At 40.6% G+C, this 24,759-nt stretch overlaps 1 protein-coding gene across 1 annotated transcript; it reads left to right on the top strand.

The window, feature by feature from the left end:
• Positions 1-2,612: 2,612 nt before the first annotated feature.
• CIMIP6 (ciliary microtubule inner protein 6) lies at positions 2,613-23,614 on the top strand. Its single transcript, XM_076335354.1, is given in 4 exon segments — positions 2,613-2,670; positions 22,094-22,209; positions 23,250-23,283; positions 23,286-23,614. Coding segments are annotated over 4 exon segments (537 nt in total).
• Positions 23,615-24,759: the final 1,145 nt, after the last annotated feature.

Raw genomic sequence — 24,759 nt, 5'->3', positions numbered from 1 at the left:
ACTATTTCTATTGCTTTTAACTGAATTGTAGGCAGAGTGATTGACGAGTTTGTGCTTTATCTTATTTCTAAGATACAATACTAACACTTGTAACAACACTTTTGTCTGAAGCAAAGTCCATTAAACCCCTGATTTCTTACATTCTACTGTTTAAAGTATTCAGAACTGTGAAATTCGCCACTGCTGATGGAAGGGACCCATTTTCTACTTTTGGTCTTTCAGTAACATCATGACATTTAACCTAGTCTGAAGCTGATGTTTCTCAAACTGAAAATGCATTTTTCAATTCTTCTAGACTTAGCTCTTCAAGTTTGCTGGATCCAGATAAGCATGCAGTGATAAATGTGATAAATGCTTTCCCAAAGCTTTCCTGCCTAGAACCACCAGATGAATAAGAATACTTAGTGCCTTTCAGCTTCCAGTCACGGAACTGCTTTATCAAAGGTAGGAAGTGTGATTTGCCAGACATGTGGAAACTAAGGTACAGAAAGGTTAAAAGGTTTGTTCAGTCATTTCAGCTGTAAAAGGGATCTTTACACCTTTGTAACTCTTAGACTTTGGGATTGTGAAGCTCCCTCAGCACCAAGGTGCAGGTTAGGAATAGAGCATAGTACCTTCATATGCAGGAACTTGAGCAAACCATTGTATATTTGTACTTAATAGATATAGGGGTATGTCAGTCCGTATGTGTAAGACAGGCTGGTGATGCTTCTGTCACCTCTGTTTAAATAGCCGGCAGTGCATGGGTGTGCTTCCAGCTTCTATATGTGACCAGTCTTTGTCCTGTGGAATAAATAATAGTTTGGTTTTATGGTGTTAATACTCGCTCCCGAGATTCTTGTCAGCAGAGTATTACAGACCTACACACAATTATTTGTAGAAACTATCATGTATGAAATAACAACTTTATTCTGACCTAGCCATACAAATTTACTCTTTGGGTGGTAGGAAATGTATTCCTGAGCTGCGCTTTTCAGGGGAAATTCTATAATACTCTGGGAAGGAAAAAAAAAAAGGGACAAATAGCCACAACTTCTGCAGGTTTTTGGCTTAGTCAAGGTACCTTTAAAATACCCATGTTCTGAATGAACTAACTTAATTGTTCTGAAAATACTGAGATGATGGTTCTGCTTATGAGAAATGCTTACAGGTTTTCAGCCAGGCAAAAAGGGCAGATCCTAATGAATAAGGCCAGCAGTGCTTATTTTTCTTACACTATCTAATACTGAAATAAATCAGCCAAGTGTTTTATGTACACGTGCAGGGTGGATTGCAGTGACTGCTCTTAACCTTTCCGGCAGTTTGTGATACAACTGAACACTAGGAGCTATTTTAGCATCTGATGCAAAGGCTAGTTAATCACTTTAGTATTACATCTTCAAATATAGTGTTGGGTTAATGAGAATGGGAAGAATTCTGTTTTACACCTAATGAACCTCTTATGCCAGAGGTGTGAGATTTCACCTTCTGTTTCTAGGTGATGTACTTTCCCTCCCTGCCCCCCCAGCCCCAACCAGTTTCCTGAGTCATGCACATACCATCTGCTTTACCCTGTTAGAAAGAAATTGGTGAGAACGGGAAAACATGAAGCTGATTTGCTGCTGGGCTTTCTATCTGGCAGCTCCGCTGACCAGCAGCTGTTTACCTCCGGGTAGCACTCTTCACTCACTGGATGCTTTTTTAACTTTTAGATAGTAGTCATGAAGCGTAGGGAATGGAATCACATGGGAAAGCTGAGATATTTTTCATGTCCTCTTTCCTTTTTTCTAAAAGCCATGGCCAGGACTTATTTGCATTTTTAAAAAACTGTCTGTGGGGAAATGGAGACACTAAAAGCTATAGTGGATATGGCATGGCTGTGATAATTAACAAGATGTGATATGCTCAATACAGGCTTGTCTTGAAGCAAACCACCTTAGAAATCCAACTTGTGTTTGGTCTTAGGGGAAAGGCCTGGATAGTTGTTTTGCTTTGTAGCAAGCCCGTAGGGTAAGGTTTTCAAGTGGTCTAAAGGAGACAGTTTGCAGAACCAGGGCCATTCTGCTAAAAATGCTACAGAATTATCAATTCTGAAGAACCTCAGCAATAATGTATTATCTTTGCTGCCATCACTGCAAAGTGGAAGAGGAAAAAATGGATTTTTCTCTCCGGTACTACTGCAATGTAGGAGGCATTAACTTCTGGAAACTAGGAGGCAGACTTAACCTTAGATGCTCCTATTCACTGAAATAAAAAAAGACAAGATGTCAGCTGTACATTATTTAGCATCAAAAAACTGATGCATCTAATAAGAGAAGCAAGGGAAAATACCCTCTGAATTTTAAAAATATGCTTTAATTCAGACAGTAAACAAAATAACCACAAATCAAAGACCTGCAGCTATGAGAAGAAAAATACTTAAGAGAACAACCTGTTTAAAAGTCACCTGAAGCAACCACTAGACTAATGCAATTGAAACAAGCATTTAGAAAGAAAAAGAAATCTCCCTGCTAACTATTAGAAAAATAGGTTAAGGGATCTTTTGAAGCAAACCTCTTACACTGATACTAGGGGTGGCAGCATCAGTAATCTTTTGTCTTGATAGTACATGCAATACTAGCTGCTCAATGGTCATGGACTATTCGGTTATGCTTCTGTATATCACAATTGTTATAGATAATGCTCGTCTTGGTGAGAGAAATCCTACCAATTTACTGCTTCACACTTCCCCACTAATTTATTTTTCCTCAAACATCTCGTTTTGAACATCTGAGCCTGTGATCCATCTGTCTGTGACAGAGATGTTTATTCTTAGTCCAAGATGGAATTTCAGACTTCTGTTTCTTAGTAACCATTTTCCTCCACCCAAGACCTATATATTTGGATGTATGATAGCGACAACCTAAAATTTCAAGTGGAGCAACTTAAAAATCTGAAACACCTTAAACAGTTCTAGGAGTCTTCTGAAGTACGTTGCTGAACTGCATTGCGACAGTAGCTGCAGCATAATGTGTAAGGACTATATACAGACCTTTCCATGCTGAGCTGCTTCCATTCTTTTTTTCCAGTCTTTTGTTGCTTCAGATTAGAGTTGTTGTATCCTAATGGCTAATTCCAAGACACTCCCTTCTTGACAGTCTTTTTTATAGTTCCCTTGAGTCTGAGGTCAGCTAGAGTTTTAGTCTACTAACTCCCAGAAACCTTTGTAGCTCTGCTCTGTCCCTCTGGGATTTGCTGTTCCATTTTATTTCAGGCTTTCACCATTGATACAGCTCCCTGTATAATGCTAACCCAGGAACAGCCTTATATTTCCCCTCCTCCTCATTCCTCTCCTCTAGCTAGTGCATTTTAGCTGATGTTGATCACTAATGGCTTAGGTTCCTGCTTGTGCTGTAGTTACAGTCTCTCTCAGAAGTCCTGCCTCAACAGCCACACTCCATTGGATATTTGGGGGTGATACTTCCTGACAGCGTAACACCACTGGGGATTGCATTACCCAGGCATGCAGAAAAGAGAAAGTGCCTGTCTAGCCTAATAAAATAAACACACCAGTAGAAAAATAGAAGCCAGAGGTAGAGCTAGGGCTGCACTTGTCAATCCCAATATACTCTTCTGCTTCAACAATCCTTCCCTACATTAGGTGTATTTAATATAGTCTCTGTCTTCACATTATTCTTGAAGAAAGAAGATGCTAGGGCAAAGGAGCTTTGCTTGGGTCAGTATGTCTGATCTCCCTCATTCAGGGCACAGTGTGTGCTGCATTTCTTGCAGGGGGAGGCTTTGGAGAATACATTCCAAATAGGGCAAAATTGTAATGGCAAATTGCAAGTGTGTTAAATAACCAGTTCATAAGGAAAATGCTGATGTGGGCATCACCGTGGCAAAACATATACCACAACTGTAACTATGGGAAGATAAAAGGTAGCTCTGGACTGGCCTACTCTTTGAGGGGTGAGTCAAACAAGCATATTTTGCAATGCTACAAATGAAGGAGGCAGACTTTACAGCCAGTCAAAAGTAGTGAAGCTGTCACTGATTAGAACTAGTTTCCTCAAATCTGAAAGCTTTTCTGTAAAGCTTGTGACTTTTTTTTTTCTATAGGCTTCTAGTGGGCTTTCATCTGTTCAAATTGCTCTTCTCTTTCATTATGAAGAAAACTTTGATATTAAAAAAAGTCAAGTCATGTATGCACAGGCTTAGGGAAATTGAATCTCAGAGATGACCAATCAGTTTAAGGTCAGTGTCAAGTAAGTTTAATCCAAGAAAACAAAATTACATGAACCAATCTTACTTCTTCAACCCACTTTACTATAAATAAGTGTTATTAGGGTTCTGAAACTTAGTTATCCCTCCCTAACTGCCTCTAGCTCCTTCCCTGAAGCCCCCACTAAATCCCTCTCTGAACACATCCTGCAATCCTTTCAGAGGCAATTGGCTTACAACAAACAAGTGGAAGCCCAGTGTGCCACCTCATTGCTATTCTGCCTTCTCTTCAGGAAACCACAATGACTAAATCCTTCCACACGATACCATGCTTAGAAAGTTATTTACTCTTGGTATAGATACAGTACACAATTTTCTCCATGCCTTCATATGCAGTGCTGATTTCTGCAGTGCACCCACTTACATTTACATAAATATTACACTTGTTATTCTGCAGGGGGGCAGGGGGGATGACAATTCTGTCATCAAGAGAACTTAAATCCACCTGTGATCAGGTAAGTGACTCCAGTCACACATTAAGGGCCACTTTCTTCAGATGCCAGCTGTAAATTTAACAACCCAAACCCTAAATACCCCTTAGGGTATGCTTATGTTTTCTTTAAAATATGTTTGGGGGAAGAAACGGGCAGGAAAATTTGAACTTGTGGCCTTGTCTATACTGAGGAAATTTACCAGGGAAATATTTCTTTCTGTAGATAAGTGTTAATGAAGTTGATAGATTCCCTTTTTCTCTTGAACTTAAACTTATTGTTCCCTCCTTTTCAGATAAGTTATTTCTCAGGACTAAGTGGGGGTTCTGAAGGAAGTGCTGACTACAGTTGTCCAGTCGCAAGAGGAGTAGCCTCCACAAGCATAATTTAAACTGGGGGGGGGTGTGTGTCGTGGTTCATGCCACAGTTAAATGTCTGATAAGGAATTGGAAGTTGGGTCTGGCTGTAGAAACATTGCACTGGAGGTCATATTCTTCCTTTTTAACTCATTTCTGCTTGGGGCTGAAACAGTAGCAAGGTGTCTTTTGATGTAAACTGGAATTATAGAATAAATACTCTGTATAAGTTGCTTTTCCAAGGCCGTGAGCACTCACGTGCTGCTTGAGAAGTGTCGAATCAACTAGATTGTGATGGAGATGTTGAGCAGAGTGCAGGAAGGTAACCTCACTGATTTCCTTCCAAAGTAGTATTGTGGCTAACCAGCATGAGAAACTGAAAATGGTGAGGTCAAACAGCTCAGCATGTGTTAGATCAAGAAATGTGTATTATCCTAGATTCCATCCCTAACTGCTGAAGGGGGAGAAACATAATTTATCAAGGGCGTTTATCTCAATCAGTGTGTGTTCCTTCACTCTCCGCAATTGTGGCAGTCTGCGTGAACAGTCCCTGTTCAGCAAATGTTTCCTCGCAGCTAAAGAGGAAGCCGCTGCTTTGTGCTCCATACTGAGCTGATCTCCAGTTCTGTACTAATGGCTGATGTGTTTCAGGCTAGGGTAAGAAATAGGGATATGAACTAGCTGCATGTATGAGCGAGAGGGAAGGCGAGGAGAAGGCAGCCTGGGGAGCAGGCTGGGCTGAAGCCTTTGTTAGCAGAGCTGGTGCAGGTGCCGCCATGCTCTCCTCTTCTCCCTCAGGCTTAGTCCTGTTTGTGTCTTGCTGCCTCAGGCTTCCTGGATGGGGTCTCTTAGCAACGGTGTGCTAACAGCCAGGCTGGGGGGGATAGACAGCACTCCCTGTCTTTAGAGTGCTCATCCCCCATCGCCTTCTGCTCACAAACCCTCTCTGGGTCTTTCCAGGCACCATACCCTGGAGATCTGCATGCTTCACAAGAGGAGGGCACCTCCCCACCTGCTTTAAGTGCTCTTGCCAGTGCAGGGTCCCAGCTTTAAGCCCTCAGGAGCAAAGTGGACTGGTGAGATTTCCCACCTACCAGACCTGGGTCTAAAGTGAAGCAGTATAATGCTATTATGGGGTGGAGTTCTGCCAGAGCCTGAGCGTTTCCCAGTTCAGGACTCCCCATTGTTACTGGAGAGGTCCTTAGCTCTCAGAGGGGTGACTTGCAATGCAAAGAGCGATTCAGGTACCTGAGGGCTGCCAAAGTCAGGAGCTTAGGATGGAAGACGTGTAGGGATGGGCAGGAGTAGGCTTGAGTCTTCAGAGTATGTTGTTTTTGTGTGTGAATGTGCGCATGCGCAAAGCAGTTCTGCAAAGTGGTGTCTCCCTAAGTGATTATTTAGCCCTTTTGAGAAACAAGGGAAATTGTCTAGGCTATTGGCACTGCAATGCTCTGGAACTTGAGCTTGGCTGTCTGGGTGTGGTATCACATGCTGGGCCACAGAATCATATCCTGACTTCACCTGGGTGTTCTGCTCCTTGGGCTGTGGGTATTACAACAGGTCTCTGAAAAGCTGTGACTGTCTTGGAGAAGCGTCAGGATACAGGAAAGTATCTGTCACATACAGTAGCTTTTCTTACATGAACTGTGGAAGAACTTGTAGGTTCCAGGCATGGAAGTGGGCACTGGTAGGCTAGGCAGTTTGTAAACAAAAAACCTGAACAGAAACAGAAAAAGAAGCAGAAGAGAAGAGAAAACATTTGTTCCATAAACCTTATTGCTCAACTAGGAGCTGAGGTTGAAATTAAAGAGCATTGTTTTGGGGCCTGTAACTGGCGTGTCTCTTTTTTTTTCCCCTATAGAGATCTTTGTCAAAGGGACTTTCTCTGTCAAACGAGCTATTTTATACTTTTTTCCTCTCTCTTTTTTTTCTCTTTTGCTATTTAGCTACTCACACACTGGATAAACAGAGTTTCAAAGAGCTTTCAAAATCCAAAAGATGGGGACGTTATACAAATTAATCTTACGAAGTGAGGTATTTCCTGGGAAAGCCTTCTAAAGGAATTTCTTTTTCATTAGCAAGTCCCTCATTACAGGATTAAAAGCTAAGCTCCTTCCTCCCTCATTTCTTCCACAAATTAGGTTTTCATTAGACCTCTTATGTGTTTTTCTAAGTACCACAGGTCTCACCTCTTCTGGCAGAAATATAAATGTTAATAATGCTAATTACTATACACTAATCAACTACATTTGGGAACTTCGGCTAAGAAAGTCTTTGCTTGGAAAGTATAAGAATTCCTTTTTCAGTTTTTTACTATGATATATACTAAGTGTAGTTGAAAATATTCAGGGCCATATAGTAGATGAATTTCATTGACTTCAAGTCAGTCTAGATTTTGTAGAATAATCCTGTTCTGGCCTTCTGAGGTCTTGCCTACCACTTCTAATGCTGGCATTTTGAGAGGGGATTTAACTTTGTAATGGGAACTTGGGCCTGTTAAATCCCCAGATCTGGCAAGTAGTGTCTACAGGTGAACACCAGCTCCTCTGGAGATGCTCTTAAGTCAGGACTTTCCAATATGGGACCAGTGAAGGATCCTGAAGAGGGAGAATATAACAGATTGCCCTGACCCTGAGGGCTCAAAGTTTGCATAAAGGCATTAATCTCTTTTGTCGTCTTTTGTATTCATGTACAACTGTAAAATGAGATGCTTCATAATAAAACTCTTCTTTAGCAGACAGGTAGGGAGATAAGTATCAGGTCGAAAAGTAAAAACATCTGCTGGAAGATTAATGAGAAGATTATTGGCCAGGCTTTTTCCACTTCATCTCTGCCTTCCACAGAATTCATCACTGCAATCCCAGTGATTTACTATGGAGCAGAAGGGAGTCAACAAAGTAGGACTGAATTCTCTAGCCTGTGAGCTGGATGTCAGGGTCCTATCAGGCATCTAGTAACTGCGTGCAGGGAGAAGCTTCTATTTGGTGAAAGTGCATGGCCACCATTATGATAACGTTTTCTGTTGCCACAGACCTCTAATGGACACTTCCGTGCGTGTCCAGAATTCATGGGGGAAAGGCAGAACAATAGACAAACAACTAACTGTAAACCCAAAGAAAGGTCAGCCTATTCTAGGCCCTTTTCTTTCCCTGCAAAGGTAATACAGGTAATGCCTATATTACATCCAGGTTGTTATATAATAACAATTAACCTAATACAGTTCCAAACTCTCTGCTTTGCCTCATCCAGTTTCCAGTTAAACTGTAAATGAACAAAAAAAATGAAAAAGCTAAAAACACTCCCAGGAGTAAGATCACAAGAATGTGAATACGCATTTTTATCAAATCAGATAATGTTTAAGATGTATAGAAGTTGGAATGTGTAAGGTTTAGCAGCCTGAGAAATATGGATGATTTAGAAATTGTTGATGAATGCTGAGCATTTAGGATCCAAGGGCTTACCCTCAGCAGTGACAAAACATGCACAAGAAAGAGTGTTTTGTGCCTCAAATGGAAGTGTAGAATTCCTGATATGAAAATGTCTGAATTCCAGTAAAAAGGTCATTTGTCTTGTAGTCCATATCTAAATAATGCTGGTCAGTGTCTAATGTTCTTACAAGTTTCTCACTTAATGAGATAATTTCACCCAGTGACAAGATTTCATTATTACTTCATTTGGGACTCTAGAACAAATGGAAAATAGAATAACAGTTAGCCTAGACTTTCTAACAATTTTGTTAATATATCTGATTTTCTAGACAGGAGAAACATGGTAGCACAAATCAGCATTGATTTACAAGCAACTGATGTAGTAATTCCTGGGTAACATGAGAATATACAAGTAAAACTAAAAAAGATGGGCCCTGGTTCAAAGATTGGAAAATGGGTAAAGAGCTGATGAACAGAGTGAATTGTATGACAATAATGGGAAAGTTCATCAAATTCAGTCTTCCTGGATTCGTGTGCACACATACGTGTGTGTATGTTGAATATTAACATTGGGAAGAAGTGAAAATGTGCTTATTTAAGAGACATAATTTGGAGAGAGTGTCAGGATGATGAACAGAAGGAGCTGAATGACCTGAAAGATGACAGTAATAGAAATGTCCAGTCCTACGAAGCACCGTATGAGGTCTTCCCAGAAGAGATAGAGAAGTGTTAATACTATTGTACTGTGTGCAGTCTGACAGTTGAGAGTGTACAAGATGTTCAAGAAATTGAACTGGAGCAGGTTCAGTTGGGGTGAGTACGATAATCATAGGATGGAAGAGCCAGATTTGGGAAAGGAGACAGAGAACCTGTGTTTTTTTTAAACCCCTTCAAAAAGAAACAGAAGTATTAGAGAACGTCGTTGCTATTTCTGCTTATGTTATAGGGGTAAGGACTCGGGGTCACAGCAGAAAGAATAACGAATTTTAGTTAAAGGATTATACTTAGATAAGAATGACTGGGGCTTTATTGGCCCAAGAAATCGATCGCTCTGAAGATGAGGTGGCTTTTGACTTTGAGCAGTGAGGCTCTGGTACAATGAGAGTAGGAGTAATGGGCAAAACCTGAATTACTAAGATAGTTATACATGAGCGAATACATGAAAGGGATCGTATGGCAGAGTTGCCTGCAATAGCAGGTTTGTTTGAATGATCAGGATGTCCTATCAACACTATGTTCCTGAGGCCCTAAAAGAATTTATGTATATTGTATATGTAAATGTAAATATGTACAAGCATGGCTAACTTATAAACAAAAGTGCCTGATAAGCAACCCTTAATTAACACACACTGCTGTAGCTACATGTCAAAGTCACTAAAGGAAAAGCTGTGATTTTTGCCGAGTCCAATAAAACCTGTTAGTAAAAGACGTTTATTTGTAAGTAGAATTGGCATGTAGAATAAAACTAGACTGGAAACTTTTCAGAGAGCTGATCCCCCTCTTCCATTAAAGACAACAGAAGAAACTACTTCTTTGAGAGCTAGATTAGATTTTTAGGTGAAAGACTGGCTTTCCACTGTGTATTTGCATACTGGGTGACACAGGGCCCTGTTTATGTGACAATCCTCCAGGCACAGCAATAAGGCTAACGATAACTTTGATGTTTCAGTATTAAAGTGTGCTGTTGGAAACTTAACAGTGTGAATTTTTATTGGCTCTTTATCAGCTGAATATTCTGAGATGAGAAACTGACATGTTGGTCTGTGAAGTTGATTTCTTGTCTATGACTTCAAGTTACAGCATACATAAGACTTCTTATCAGAAAATAGTGTTGGGTCTTGATGGAGAGCATTTTTTTTTTAAACATTAACTGTGTATTTCAGTATCAGTTTTATTCTGTTTATCGCTGTAATAAAAGTACAGTTTGCTATTTCCTTGAAATGACTGAACTAGCTGGGTGACTGTTTTGTAATAAAGAACTATTTCCTTTTCTAACTTAAGTACTTAATTGCTTCTAATTGGTATCTATTGAAAAGGAGGGTTGGATCAAAATGATAGACCACAGAGGAAAAGATGGAAAAGACAATGGTAACTGCATATTATTAACGTGTCAATAGTATGATCAGAGATGTCATTATGTGGTGGTACAAAAAAAAAAGGGTAGGAGACTAAGAACAGAATGTCTGGGAAGAGTTGCAGAGAGGTGATTGAGGGATTCTGGGAAAGATTACTAAGATAAGTTGAAAGAAACCGCTGGCAAGCAGAATCAGAAAAACAGCATTTGATGAGGCAGTAGAGACCTCAGCTAATCAGTGTCCAAAGCAGCTGATAAGAATAGTCAAAACCTTTGAAATTGGCTGTTAGCAAGTCATTATCACTTGAGAGAGCTGGCACTGTGGCCAGATCAAAGAAGAAAAACCCCACAGAATTAAATCAGGAATAAACCACTGAACAATGTTTAAAAAAAAATCTCAAAAATAGGCAATCCAGTCCAGGAATTTGGATTAGTTTTGTGCCTTCAGGAATAAATAGTAGATGTGAATGAGTCATATTCTTAATTTAGAAGAACTGAGAAATTAACACTTTCACTGCAACTGTTTGTACAACCTGATCTTCATTTCTCTAGTATGACTCAGGAGTAACTGGAACAAAATTAGTGTGAATGAAAACAGAATCTAATTTTTGGCATTTGCTGAGACTTAAACCCAGATTATAGCAGAATAACTGCACTGAAACCTTGTTCTGGTTTCAGAGCAGTGAATAATATCTAGGGTCTACTGACTTTCTTAACCAATACATTTTTTCATTTGCTTGGTGTAAACGTATTTAACTATTATCAATGAGTAGAGTACATGTATTGGTGTAAAAATGTCTTCCTTGTCTGCTTTCTCTTTCGGCCCAAATACTTACAGAATATTTAACATTGATGTGCCAGAACTATGCACAAGAATTGTCAACAGAGACTTTGTATCTCTCCCAAGTAAACACTGCTCATCTTCACCAGTGGTGCAATAATCCCCAACCACATTATGCAAGATTAATTACCTCCAATGTAAGGTTGCTAAACAAGCCAATATACTATATGGGAGTAAAAGACACCAAGACAATACAGGCATAAACAATTTGCACTTCCTCTTTCAGTATTGTAGTAGATGTGTACGTGGCATGAAAGAACCATAATAAAAAAAAATCTAAACATCTGAATAAGACCATCAACCTTAGAGCAACCTATTATTAAAATTTAAAATGAGTTTGGGACTTCATGTAGCCACAGAATTTATTTCTTTAGAAGGCTCTTATTAGGTGTCAGAATGGTCTTAGCAGTAGTGGCAGGGTTTTATTGTAGTGGATAGCATGCTGAGGGGACACTTTAGAAACACTGTAATAACAGCTTTGTGTTCAGCTGTGTATGTGGAATTTGATCTTCTTTCTTCTGACTTTAAAGCATCATTGGTGGCCAGCTGAGTTGTCCCACATGTATCATTATACTCCACTGAATTACAGAGCACCCAAAGAACTGATCTTCAGAAACCAGTCTGAGTTGGTTTTGCCAGCTGAGTTCAGTCAGCAGTGGCCTTCATGTGGAATAGGTGAGAACCCTCAAAGTTTTTCTCTAGTGTTAGATAATGTTACCTGACTGGATTGCACTGTGTACACTATCAAATAGTTGCTATCTGCCAACAGATCTGTAAGTTGTATTTTTTTGTCTATATTCAGAAATAGCAAATAACGTACATTTTTCAAACTACTCTTCACGGAGAGCACCTGTCTGCAGATAAGATTTTTGTCTCCTTATAACAGTATGTGTTAAGAATTACCCTACTGATACCACTTGAGGTGTTTCCTTCTGACTGTCCGCCATCCTGAGTAAGGAGCTATAAAAACCGAATGCCTGTGTTAGCAGAGTTAAACTGTTAAATAACTCTGTATTAGTAACAACTGTTCCTCTGGCATGTGAAAAACAAACCTTTTTGAGTTATCACATGAGGAAATACTTCTATTTAAAGAATACACATCTGGAGGCTCTAAGATTGTAAGAACCTTCCTTCAGCTAATCTTAATGTATAGATACTGGAAACTATTTTTGAGAGAGCTTGACTGAATTCTGCTGTCAGAGTACAATTGTTTGCAGCGGCCGCTTTAGCTGGCTGAATGTCCTCCTACCCGAGTGCTTGCTTCTAGCTGCTGCACTGCACTTTCTGCAGCACAGACTAACACAGTGCTAGTGAAGGGCTGTCTCACTAGGGCTCAAGGCAGGCAGAATACATTCTCTTGTCCATTTCCCCAGCCATCTCTAAAGCAAATTAATGAGAGCAAGTCTAGACCAATTTTTAAAAAACTGTTCAGACAGGCGCTCTCTCTTGCTAGTGTTTTGTCAGCGTAATGACTGGCGTTTTATTCTCTGCAAGTAGGGCATTTGGGGATCTAAGTCTTCTGTAAAATCAGACTTATGTGAGGGGGAAAGCCTCATCCAAAAGCATGTCTATAACAGCTGAGCTGACTGGCTGGAAAAGCAGTACTGGTTCAATGTGTCCCTTTATGTGCCTGGTAGCACTGTATTATCAGCAAGTCAACTCAAACTGCTGCTACTGTGATTTTCATCACTTATTTTTATAAGAAGAATTTGCTGGAGAGCAGCTACATTTCTTGATTCCATGCATATTTATTCTGAGGAGGCAACTGGTTGATGAGCCAACACCCTCACTGACTATGCCAGGAGGATCACAAGAGACTGCTGCTGTCCCCAAATGATATTCTAAGAGAGTAGTGTGGCAAGTATGTAACAGCAGTCTTGAAGACCAGTGTGTAATGGCTGAACTGCATTGTCTTCAATGAAAAAAGTCACATGAATTACTATTACAAGGCCAGACAACACTTTGAACACAGCAGACTATACTCTGTCTGAGAACCCAATGTATTTTCTCAACTATCAGAGCCTGATACACTTGAAATAAGTATAATGCTACTACTATGATGCTCTGAGATTCGGTTTCTGTGGGCTGATAGGAAGCTTAGATTTTCAGGTCTGGAGAGAGAATCTGGAGAGGCAGATTTTGGAGATCCCAAGGTCTCTGGCAGCAAAGGGAGGACAATGGCATTCGAAGAAAATAGGGGTTTTTACATTACAGCAAGAACTAGTATGTGCTGGCTTTCTTTCCTCCAGGGTGGGAGGGGAAAGAGAATGGCAGTTGTTGGCTCTTTTTCTCTGCTAGTGGAGGAGAAGAACATAATAAAAAAGTCATAATACAGATAGGCACAAATCTTTCAGCAAATCGGTACTCTTGACTCTTCAGGGGGTCTGTATCCAAGCGTTAGCATGTAGGAGTGAAAGCCAGAGACAATAGTTAACTCATCTGTATAGTTTTTGGTATATACAGGATCACTTTGTGTTAAGAGATCAAATGGCTGTTGTTATAACCTAACTGCTGCAAGTTTTGTAATTGAGTAGACCATTTTGCATTGAATCCATAGCCAAATGCGAGCGAGTTATGAAACTATGTTTTAAGATTTACCGTGTATAGCTAAGCTTTTATAGTGGAAAATAAAAAGCTACATTTGGAACTATGACATCTTTTGCTAAACACTGAGGAGGAGGGTGAAAGAGATCATTAGGGAATTACTTTCAGTTTTCTCATTCTTTCTGCAGCAAAAGTTAGAGCTTTTTGCAGAGATGACTGGTGAAATTTAGAATGACTTTTGAGTGTGGTGGTTATGTCTACCTTTACCCAAAGGATCCTGAAGCCTGTGACACCCTTCTGTGTGTCATGTTGCCCGACTTGGTGACCTAAACATGTGCTGAACACAAATAATATGTACCCTTGTGGCAGAAATTTTCTGGGCTCTTCTAGGAAGGATCTTGGCTCTTCTGCCTGTTTGATGTTGGCCATGTGTCAAGGCAGACGGAAGTGGCCTGTAACAGAATGCTACGATCATCCATCCATGTCCAAGGAAGGAGAATGCTCTGAAATGCAAGGTTCACTGGTCCTAATATGACCCTGGTCATTGCTCCATGGCTTTGGTCAGTGAATTTTGGCCTTGGGGGAGCCCTTAAATGGATTTTGTTTGTATCCTTGGAGACTGCAGACTGTACTAAACTGGTAGTGCTGGAGCCTCAAATGGGAGACTTGTGGAAAGCTTCCATGGAAATACAGATAGAGAATATTGGGAGGAACCTGTTTCATTGTGTTAGCCAAGCTGCGGAACAAGTATCGTTCTATTAAGTGCCAAGTGGCTTATCCAAGCACTGCTTCCCATTGAGGAAGTTAAGATAATCAGCTTCATTATGAAAGAATCAAAATAATCAACTGAAAGTAACAGCGTTTACACAGTTAATGGTTGGATCCCGGTCTGTGCTCCATCTATTGGTGTGAAGCAGCTTGAGCAGTCCTGCTCTCCATGGCATGGTCTCTGGGCAGTGCGCGTTTGCTGTAGTAGCTCCCATGTAGCTCCATTCCCCAACAGTCAGCGTGGGGACATGGCAGGGGCAAGGGGTTGTGACTGATCCTGGTGATTTTCAGCTACTGTGACAGCAGACTGGGGCCACAGAAGACTGGTACAATCTGCTTTAAATTGCCCCTGAGACCTGACTGCTGAGCAGTCCCAGGACCAAGAGCGAGTAAAGGGCACCCTTGTGCCCTATTACCCCCTCAGCTACAGTTGAGCAATGCTTAATACAGCTGAATGTCTGGCCCTCCCAGACAGATACAATAACTAGTCTATGAGAATGTTCATACCAATTAAATCTTATCATCAAATCATTCTGTTCCATCACTCTACTTAATTAGCCATGGTCTTTGGTATTTCAGCAATGCTATACCATGCCAAAAAATGAAAGTATTCTTTCTGTGGTACACACCCAACAACTGCCTGTCTGCCAGCTAGAGTCATATCAACAAATATTTCTCCCATGCCAGAGCAGTATCTGCTGGAAAACATAATTGCCTACTTCTGGTTTTTCAAACCAAAATGAGTTAGAGGCTGTGGTCTTTTCATCTGGGCGGTCAGCTTTTATTACAGGAAAAGCAAGCTGGTTTCTCATCAGCGGTCTTGTGGGTTTTGTGTGACTCATCACAGTTAATATTCACAACTAAAACACAGTTCCTGGAGTGTTGTTTGTTAATATGGCCTTTCTGTTTACAAAAGGTAAATGCAGAAAGACTGTAAAGGAATGCAAATTAACTACTAGTTAGCAGGCAGCAGCAGTGGATCAGAGCTACTACCTAATCCTTGTCTGCAACAGGGGCCATTGACTTTATGAATGTATATTAGGTGAGGGTCTGACCTACTTCTATTTTATATGATTGAAAACATCCAAACCCAGGCAGATCATCACACCCTGCTTTTAGCAAGAAAGGGCCTGACTTTGCAACCTATGCTCTAAATGACTGGAATTTTTTTTTCTCTCCTTTGCATTTGGGCAGCTCTTGTAAGCGTGCATGAGGAGCTCTATGGTCTGCTGCATCCAGCCTGGAAGAGCTCATCAACAACTGGCAGCGAGGGGATGCATTAGGAATGAATTCTTAAAACAGTATAAGGGTTAGTTCCCTGATACCCAGTGATGTTGAGACCCATTTTCACTGCCAGTGAATAAGTGGCTCCCAACCTACCTGTGACAAGAAATCAGTTTATTCAGTGGAAATATAATCTATTTTAATAGCACCACTACAAATCTGTGCTATGCCATCTGAGGCATTTGTCAGATGTGACAAGGCACTCGGCCTATTTTTGTCATGCAGCAAATCCTTTTTCCTATTCTACTTGGGGCTATGTCCCATCCTTAGATATGAGCTCACTCCTCTCTTTCACTTACATGGAAATGTTGGGCATACGACTGAAGGTAGAATTTGGCTGTGATCTGAATAGATGACATCTGTAATCTTCCTGCAGATAGGGGACTCAAAGGACATGAACAGGTGCTGATAAACATCTAGCTTGCGTAGATGCATTTGTAAATCCTACCTGGCGCTCATCTGCGTCTTCAAGTGCCTAAATACATTTGAAAATCTGCCTTTGAGAGACTTGTGTTTGTTCTTGCAGGAAAGCCATGCAGAGGTGGGAATTGAGTCTATTTCTCTTGATTGCCCATAATCATCATAATAGTCTTCCTCTTGCCAAAAAGCCCCATTGATGGCTTCTGTCTGCTGTATGTTACAGCTGGATGTGCTTCTGCCTACTTTTCCTCCATGTGAAAGCCTCTCTCTATAATCCATAGAGAACCAATTTCAGAATTCACATTACCATGAAATAGTTGGTCCTATCGCTAGTAGGCGTCATTCACATGAACCCCTGGCTTTATTGAAAGCAATGAAAAAATATACATTCACCTCCATTGTGCTACAAGTTCATTTTCAGTTTGTGGGCCTGTTCCTGGGACGCATAAGGCCTCTGCCCAGAGTAACTCCAAAAATACATCTAAAAGTACCACCATCACTAGTATTTACTGATTTTAAAAAACAGACCTCTTCTGTCTTTTGACTTATACTGGCAGTTCTTTAGGAAGTTATTTGCCTTTGTTTCCCTTCACTATTCTTTGCTGTATGAGACCATAAAACTGTTTGAACCAGACTTTCCTTGCATTCTCAGCAGGAATTTGCCTTCCTGATTTCTCTATCTCCAGATCAGCCATGTGGGTTCAACAAAAATCCTCTTGATTTTTTCCTTGTGTTGCAGGCCTTCTGCCATTGCAACTTCATTAAGACAGATAGGCTGTTACTGGTGTCAAAGCATGTAATCTATGGTCAAATATTCACTGTTAAACCTTTCTCCTCACTTCTCTTGCTGAGACTGCCAATGTGCGGAGATTTTCTGGAGTTCCAGGGGTGATGAGCAGCCGGCACAGCCTTACTATGCAAGTATAATTTCAAGATTTAGCTGCTTTTGCATTAAGCTGAGCAACGTCAATGCTGGTGCGTGAAACACAACCTTGTACAGAGAAGGAATCAAGCTCAGTCAGGACGTGGTGTGGCTCAGACAAGCTATCACCATGTAGAGGCTCTTTTGCTTTCTGGGATGTGTAAATATCTTTCCTATCCTTCACACAAGGCTCTAGGGATCTTCTATTGGATAATAAGTTTAAGTCCAAATAATGAACCATTTTGGATGATCGATGGGGGATGTTGTGCACACACCCAGAATATGTCATTTCCAATCAAAAGGAAAGCAATTGTTTCCATATGTTGGCATATTTGTGATCTTGGTGTTGAGCCAGTTGTCTGGCTGCGATCAGGCAGCAGAATCTAACAGTGATGGAAGATTATACCTTGGAAGTGGGGTGCTAACTTTAGGCTGTATTCCTTAAAAGGATATAAACTCTGAACGCTTATCCAGGATGTAATTTATGGTTCCAGTATGTTTTGACTTTACATAGATGAAAAAATAGTTCTTCTGTGTATGCATATATGCATAAAAATTCCTTCCTGCTCAGTGCCCCCACCAAAGGAATCCAATAAAATGATAGCTGGTGCTGGTTTATGTGCTGACTTGACTGCATGGGCTATTGCCTGCTGAGGCTTATAAGGATTCCCCCTCTTTTTAACCCCACTCCTTAGAGGTATTTTAACAGCTAGATCTAGTTTTGTTAAGTTGCTCAGCTGGAATGCAGGCTCTTTGAACAGATTTTTAGAGATGCCCTGGACCTACTGAACCCATCTGTTTTGTTGGGGTTTTTTTCGTAAAGTGTCAAAGTAGTTGTATATTGCTGCACAAACAGATTAAAATAATTTTCAAACTTTAGCAATAAGATTCCTCCATGCCAAGACCCTACTGACTTCTGCTGCATCAAGCACAGTTATATACCCCAGGGAGGTGACAAGATAAAGGCTGCTGGAAGAGGGTATTTTTTAACATATGAAGAAGCCACCACTTTAAAATATTCTGCAAGTTCCCTAGCTATCTACACTTCCCTGAACCACCAACACTGGAGCAAAGCTGCCTCATCATAGAATCGTTTAGGTTGAAAAAGACCTTTAAGATCATCAAGTCTAACCCTTAAGCTAGCGCTGCCAAGTCCACCACTAAACTATGTCCCTAAGCGCCATGTCTACACATCTTTAAACGCTTCCAGGGATGGTGACTCAACTGCTTCCCTGGGCAGCCTGTTCCAGTGCTTGACAACCCTTTCTGTGAAGAAATCTTTCCTAATATCCAATCTAAACCTCCCCTGCTGCAACTTCAGGCTGTTTCCTCTTGTCCTATTGCTTGTTACTTGGGAGAAGAGACGGATGCCCACCTCGCTACAACCTCCTTTCAGGTGGTTGTAGAGTGTGATAAGGTCTCCCCTGAGCCTCCTTTTCTCCAGGCTAAACAAGCCCAGCTCCCTCAGCCGCTCCTCATCAGACTTGTTCTCCAGACCCTTCACCAGCTTATTATGATCCAGCCAATGGAGGATCACTGTATCCTTCCTGAAGCATCAGCACCAGCAATACAAAACCTGCAGTAGATGTTGCATATGTATCGTGTGACTCCATTTGAAAAACACACAGGCAGGTTCTTAGAGAGACGCGGACTTCTTTCTGTGTTGCAGCCAGGCCAGTCCTTTTGGATAATCTCAGTATGGTGTTCTAAAAAATGCATTTTTTCACTCCCTAAATTGTGAGCAACTGTCAAGCTTTTAATTCTGCAGACAAAAAAACTTTGCAACTGTGAGACACAGTGGGCAGAATCATTCAAATCGCTGCAGCAATGCTAATTCCTCTAGCTGAGAATAACGAACGTGACAAATCACTCTCCAACACGCACATTAAATTTAGGGAAATGACTAGATCAGCATTTTAACTCTAGAAATGTTTACAGTGATATCACTGGAGAGTCCCAGGGATGTGTATTGACCACCCCTATATCCTCATCATGTTAAGACTTGTACGTGCATGGAGTGAAATGTCAGAATGCTGAAAGACAAGGATTCATGTTTCTTCCTAAGATGACTTGCAGTGTTGTGTAAGGAAAGCAGAGCGCTGAATTTGTTTTTCTTCTTTTCAGTCTCATGTGCATGGGTGTTTTAGTTATTTATTGGAAATATTAACTTATTAAGGTTCTCTACTGGAATATTTACATAATATATTAGGAGTAGACTTCTGATGCCTAAAATGCTACTGAGAGAAATGAACTAATGTCTTTTTATAGAAGATTAATTTGCAAAACTAATGCGCTGAAATGTGTTAGGATAGATAACGTATTCAAAAGCTAACAAAACTTACTTTGAGTAAGAAAATAGTTTTGATCTTCTGTGCAGGTGTTCAGATACTGAGGAAAAAATCCTCACTACTTTTATGTGAACCACATGCACACTCAAAATTTCAACAATGGCATTATTCACAGGTGGTTTTGAGCAATTCAGATTCTACCTTGTCTCTAAAGAATGGCATTTTCCTTGCAGCAAAAGCAGAGTCTGATACCAGTGTTGTACACACAGCTACTACCGTGGTTGATAAGAATGTACTTACCTCTGTATTCCAATATGAAGATTGGGAACTAGAATTTCCATCTAATTTAATTTTTCACTGATAAGGTCTTCCTCAATTGCATATCTAGATTCAGTTATTAAACACTGTCATCAGGAATCAGATAGGCAATTTATAGTTCTACCAAAATAAACACTTCCTTTTCTGTACAAATAAAGGAGTATTGTTTCTAAATGTCTATCGCTCCTGCACAGAAAGTTGTAGCTAGCTCCAGGCATGCTTTGAGTTTGTAGGGCTCCATGAACAGCTACAAATCTATATGTGTGTGTACTTTTGTAGGAAATTCAAAAGTTATATTTGTACTTGCAGACTGTAAGCAAGTATTACTATTCCCCTTCTGTAGTTAGTGCAACCAAGGTGTGAGCTTTTGCGTATCATTGCCCAGGATCGCTCTAGAATTGCTGAGTAGAAGATGAGTGGCCCAAAACTGCTAGCGGTGTACTTGAATATAGATTTGCTCTATCTTCAGAATCATGTTAGTATTAACTAACCACTTCTAGCATATTAACGGTCTTCAGTATATTTCTCAATACTAGCCATATGCTAATTAGCGAGCCGCTCCATGTTAATTACAACCTCACTGAGGTGACCAGTTTGTGAAAAGACTGGGAGATTCGTTTCGCTTAGTGGTCTGCATAGGCATTCCCTCTTAGCCTGCTATGCCTGGCAAACAAGCACTTAAGCGCAGGCTGTCACTTATGTTGACCTTGAGGAACTCATACTGTTGACCTCTGTTTCCCTATCTTCTCAGTGGCGTATCTTTTTTCCTCTGCTATTACTCTAACAAAGGACTTTAGGTTATCAGGCTTAGACTTACATACCTGATCTGGCCTTTGCTGCTGTATGGGGCCCATGGACCACTATTTCTGTATGATGGTGCACGTTACCAAAATAAATGTCCTTAAATTAGCTGGTTCAGTTACTAGGAGCAGTCTGGCTGTAGCAGCAGAGAGCTTGATGTAGGCCAATTATGACTCTTTTATGTGTTTTTTGAGAAAAGGTGCTGTTTTGAAGTTAATAATTATCTAGTTACCTAGTTAATAATAGATAACTCTCAACATATTAATGGACTATTGCTATTGTCATAAATATTTTTCAACAAGAATAGGATCTTGCAGCAGATACAGGTCTTGGTCCAGCAACGGCATAGCAATAAGTCAGCATCTGTCCATGTGCTGCTAGTTGTATCATAGGGATGCCAACTGTAAATTTACTCTATTCCAGCTCTGTTCCCACGTTCAGGGTTTTTTTTTGAGGTTTTTGTGTCCTAGTGACTGACAACTTAGCTGTGCTACCACTGTGCAAATGGAAGTGCAGTGGCCTACATTTCAACAGTGATTAGTGAGACAGCCTGACCCACTTGAAACGCTTTAAGCAGCCCTGCTTTTCAGAAAGCTTTGAGCACTTGTCCACCAGTGGATCTGGTCTTATGCCATGTCTCAAGCTGAAAATTCAAAATTGCTCGTCATTTTGGAGAATTTGATACAGAGTATTTAAATTGTGCTTGACATTCATTTTCTTCCTCTTGTGCCTGGATGTGTCATGGTTCAGTGTAATGGGTCAGTCTGTGTTTCATTAAATATTAACAGTGGAAATTATTCATGTTCATTTAGAGGGTAATACTGTTGTGTTAATAGATGGAAAATTGCCTGGAAGACTGCTGATAAAGGTGTAGTGGCAACTGGTGCTGAATCATTGATGGTGCAGTTTCTAAACTGTCCTGCAGAGGGGAGGGATAATGTGAAGAGGTAAAATGTCCCTGGGAAAACAAGAAGAAAGATACTGTAAGAAATATTCATGCACCTGCCAAGTGATCTGACAGGCCTTTTCTGTCCTGCACTTTAAAAGTGATCACACTGAAATGCTTTTCCAAAATCTGCCAGTCTGGCCTTCATCCTGACCCCAGTAAAACCACTGCTCGGAAGCCATTTCAGCAATGCTGTCCCTCAACAAAACCTTGCGTTGCCGTGACATCTGCAAGCAGAGCTGAGTATCCAACTCATAGGGCCCACTTCCCCTTGTGGTGAATGTTGTGGTTTCACTTGTCTGGCAAGGTAACTTTGAGCAGTTCAAGAAAAGCAGCTATCACGGGTCTTCTGTGCAGCACATAGCGTGTTTGTGTGGGCTACCTTGGATCATGTAGTACAAGTGCTCCCTAACAATATTATATTTTTCAGCTCCATTTGCAACTCCTAGAGCATCCAAAGGTCTTCCAGAGATTTTACAGGAACAGACCTCCTTTCGCCATCGGCACAACGCCAGAGACTCTGCTAATGAACCCATCCGAGGAAAGGTAAGACAATGTGCATTCTGTGTGATTAATAGCATCCAGGAAGGTGACGAGTATGTTTATCCCAGAACTTCCAACTGCCTGTTTAATATGAAGATTTGTTGTCAGATGATTTAGAATTGCTAGCAGTTAATATTAATGATATGTTCTTTTGTATTACTTGTACGTGCTCCATTTTGTATTGGTGCATATTGTAGCACCCAGGCTTCCTGTAGTTTTGATAAACAATAACCTAATCATAAATCACATGATTTGGATTTCTAAAGAGTCTGTTTATGCTGTGACTTCACTGAACCCAACTGTCTTTGCGTGTGAAAAAGCTGGAATGAGTAAGATTAGAACAAGGGCTAATGCATAAGGGTCTGTTTTGATACAGACCCTTAACTTTTGCCAGGCCTTGGCTCTTAGGAGTTTGTATGGTTATGTATTTCTTATAGATCAGTAACTTAGTATAAATAGGGGACTGATCCACAGACTCTGATAGACTTCAAGAAGACCCAAAATACAGGATTTGGTTGCGAAAAATATTTTGAGAAATGCAGGGTATGTTTGTTTCCACTTCTGTTTATTTAAAAATAAATAAATAAAAATCTCGTGACCCTGATGAGCAAAATCATTCAGGATGCGCTCATAAATCTCCTGGCCTACAAAAGCAGCAGTTCAGAACTGTATCCATAGCAACCCATGCAGCAAGAAATGAAATCTGATATGAATAGTCTCGTATAGAAGAGCCGTATGCAAGTCACACACTCTCTGAGGCAGAGTAGTTGTGAACTAGAGAAAATAAGATGCATTTTCTTTCACTTGTTGCTTCTTTCCAAGCATTCCTGCCGTGTCCCATTTCATGAATAAAATGGGCTGACAAACCAGCTATTATTCCGTTGCCTTCAGCTATTCGGACCTAGGCCAATGGCCAGTAGAGAGGCCGAGAAACAAGTGTAAGCTTTGCCAGCACTTGAGCTAATAAATGAACTCAGCTCACAGCTGCATCTACGAGCTGCTTATGTTCCCCTGGTTAATGTCAACCTTGTTTCCCCTTCCAGCGACATGGAGCTTTTGTGTGTGCAGAGATAAAACCAGCAAGAGGTCGATAGTTCCTAAGGGAACAGAAATATTCCTGAGTGCTAGAGGGTCATGTTCACTAGAACAGCCAAAAACAGAGAAAGGAAACTTAGTGAAAAGCTGAATGACCTCACCCAGTCTCTTCCTGCAGAATTCCTAGGAGATAGTAGGCTCTGAAAATCACTTATCAAAACCAGACGTCAGAGAAATAGCCAAGGCATACCCTAGAATTCCTGTGAGAGGACACAAAAGTTCAGGCATTTCTCAGACAACTGAAGTGGATGTTGGCTGCCCTGCTGGGGAGGAGCCCTTTATATCCTACAATGAAATGGCCTTTGATAGATGAGTGGGGGGGTTACCTACTGTACATAAAAACATGCAGACGCCGATACCACCATCAGCAACTGAAACAAAAAGAGCCTAGAGTCACTGTTAGGCCAGTGCATTTGCTTATTCTAATGTCAATAACACCAAACACAAGCTGACACCAGTGAATTGTTGGAGGGAACACAATACTTCTTTGACGTACTAACAGCTGCACTGTGCTTTGATGTCTCTGGAAAACTATATGTTTATCAGAACCCTTTTTTAATGGTGAAATTTTACTGCCTTCCCTGGAGCATCAGCCTCTTGATTCTTTCTATACATTCTGTAAGGTGGTTTTTAAGTCAGTTAATGCTTTCAGAGCTGCTGGTTAGAAGTAGAAGTCTCTGTGATTCATGAAAAGGTACTTCATTTTTGAAACCAGTTATACTTTTCCTTTTATTTTTTTTCTGGTTGCTAGGTGGTTTATGTAAATGGTTTTTATTTACACCATCTCTTTGGATGCTGCAGTGTGAAATGTAATTTTGCATGCCATGTGGTGTCAGCTTGTGATAAATGGAAGCCATTGTTGCTTCCGTAGGAAACAATGACAGCCAAGAGGGACAATTTGCTGCAGTCCACAGGAATGCAAAAATAATGTGTCACTGCTCTCTACAACTAATGAAGACAAACCCTTGGAGCAAGCCCTTTTGAGGGAGAAGAGAATGCTTTTGTGTAAGATTTAAGTCTATAATTTTTTTCATATTAGAGAACATTAAACAAGAAAACAGCTAATTTACTCTAGGCTTTCCCTCCATACTAAAAGCAAACAATTGTTCAAGAGACTGAAGGATGTTTTATTAAGAATATTTCTCCAGTATTTTTCCCTGTACTTTTCACTGGTATTCCCAACAGATTTTCCCCCGTATTCTTGTGTCGGAGAGACTCGGCATTTTAACTCAAAAATTTAACTTGCAGCTTTTCATAAAACAGACAAGAGCAAGTTATTACCTGCAGTACTCAAACTGGCCCCTCTTACATGCCGGAAGAGTTCATGTATGCACTTCGCTGCAGTAAGAGTAACGAAAAATCAACTGTCAACTTTCTACTTCAAGAAAGACATACTTGTCCTAACTATATATAACCCTACTAGACTTACATGTTTCATAAGTTTTCCTCTCGAAGACC

Source organism: Aptenodytes patagonicus, chromosome 3 (genome assembly GCF_965638725.1).
Source record: "Aptenodytes patagonicus chromosome 3, bAptPat1.pri.cur, whole genome shotgun sequence".
NCBI classification, from domain to species: Eukaryota; Metazoa; Chordata; class Aves; order Sphenisciformes; family Spheniscidae; genus Aptenodytes; species Aptenodytes patagonicus.
Note: the sequence above shows the minus strand (reverse complement) of the source record. Positions and strands in the feature narration are given on the sequence as shown.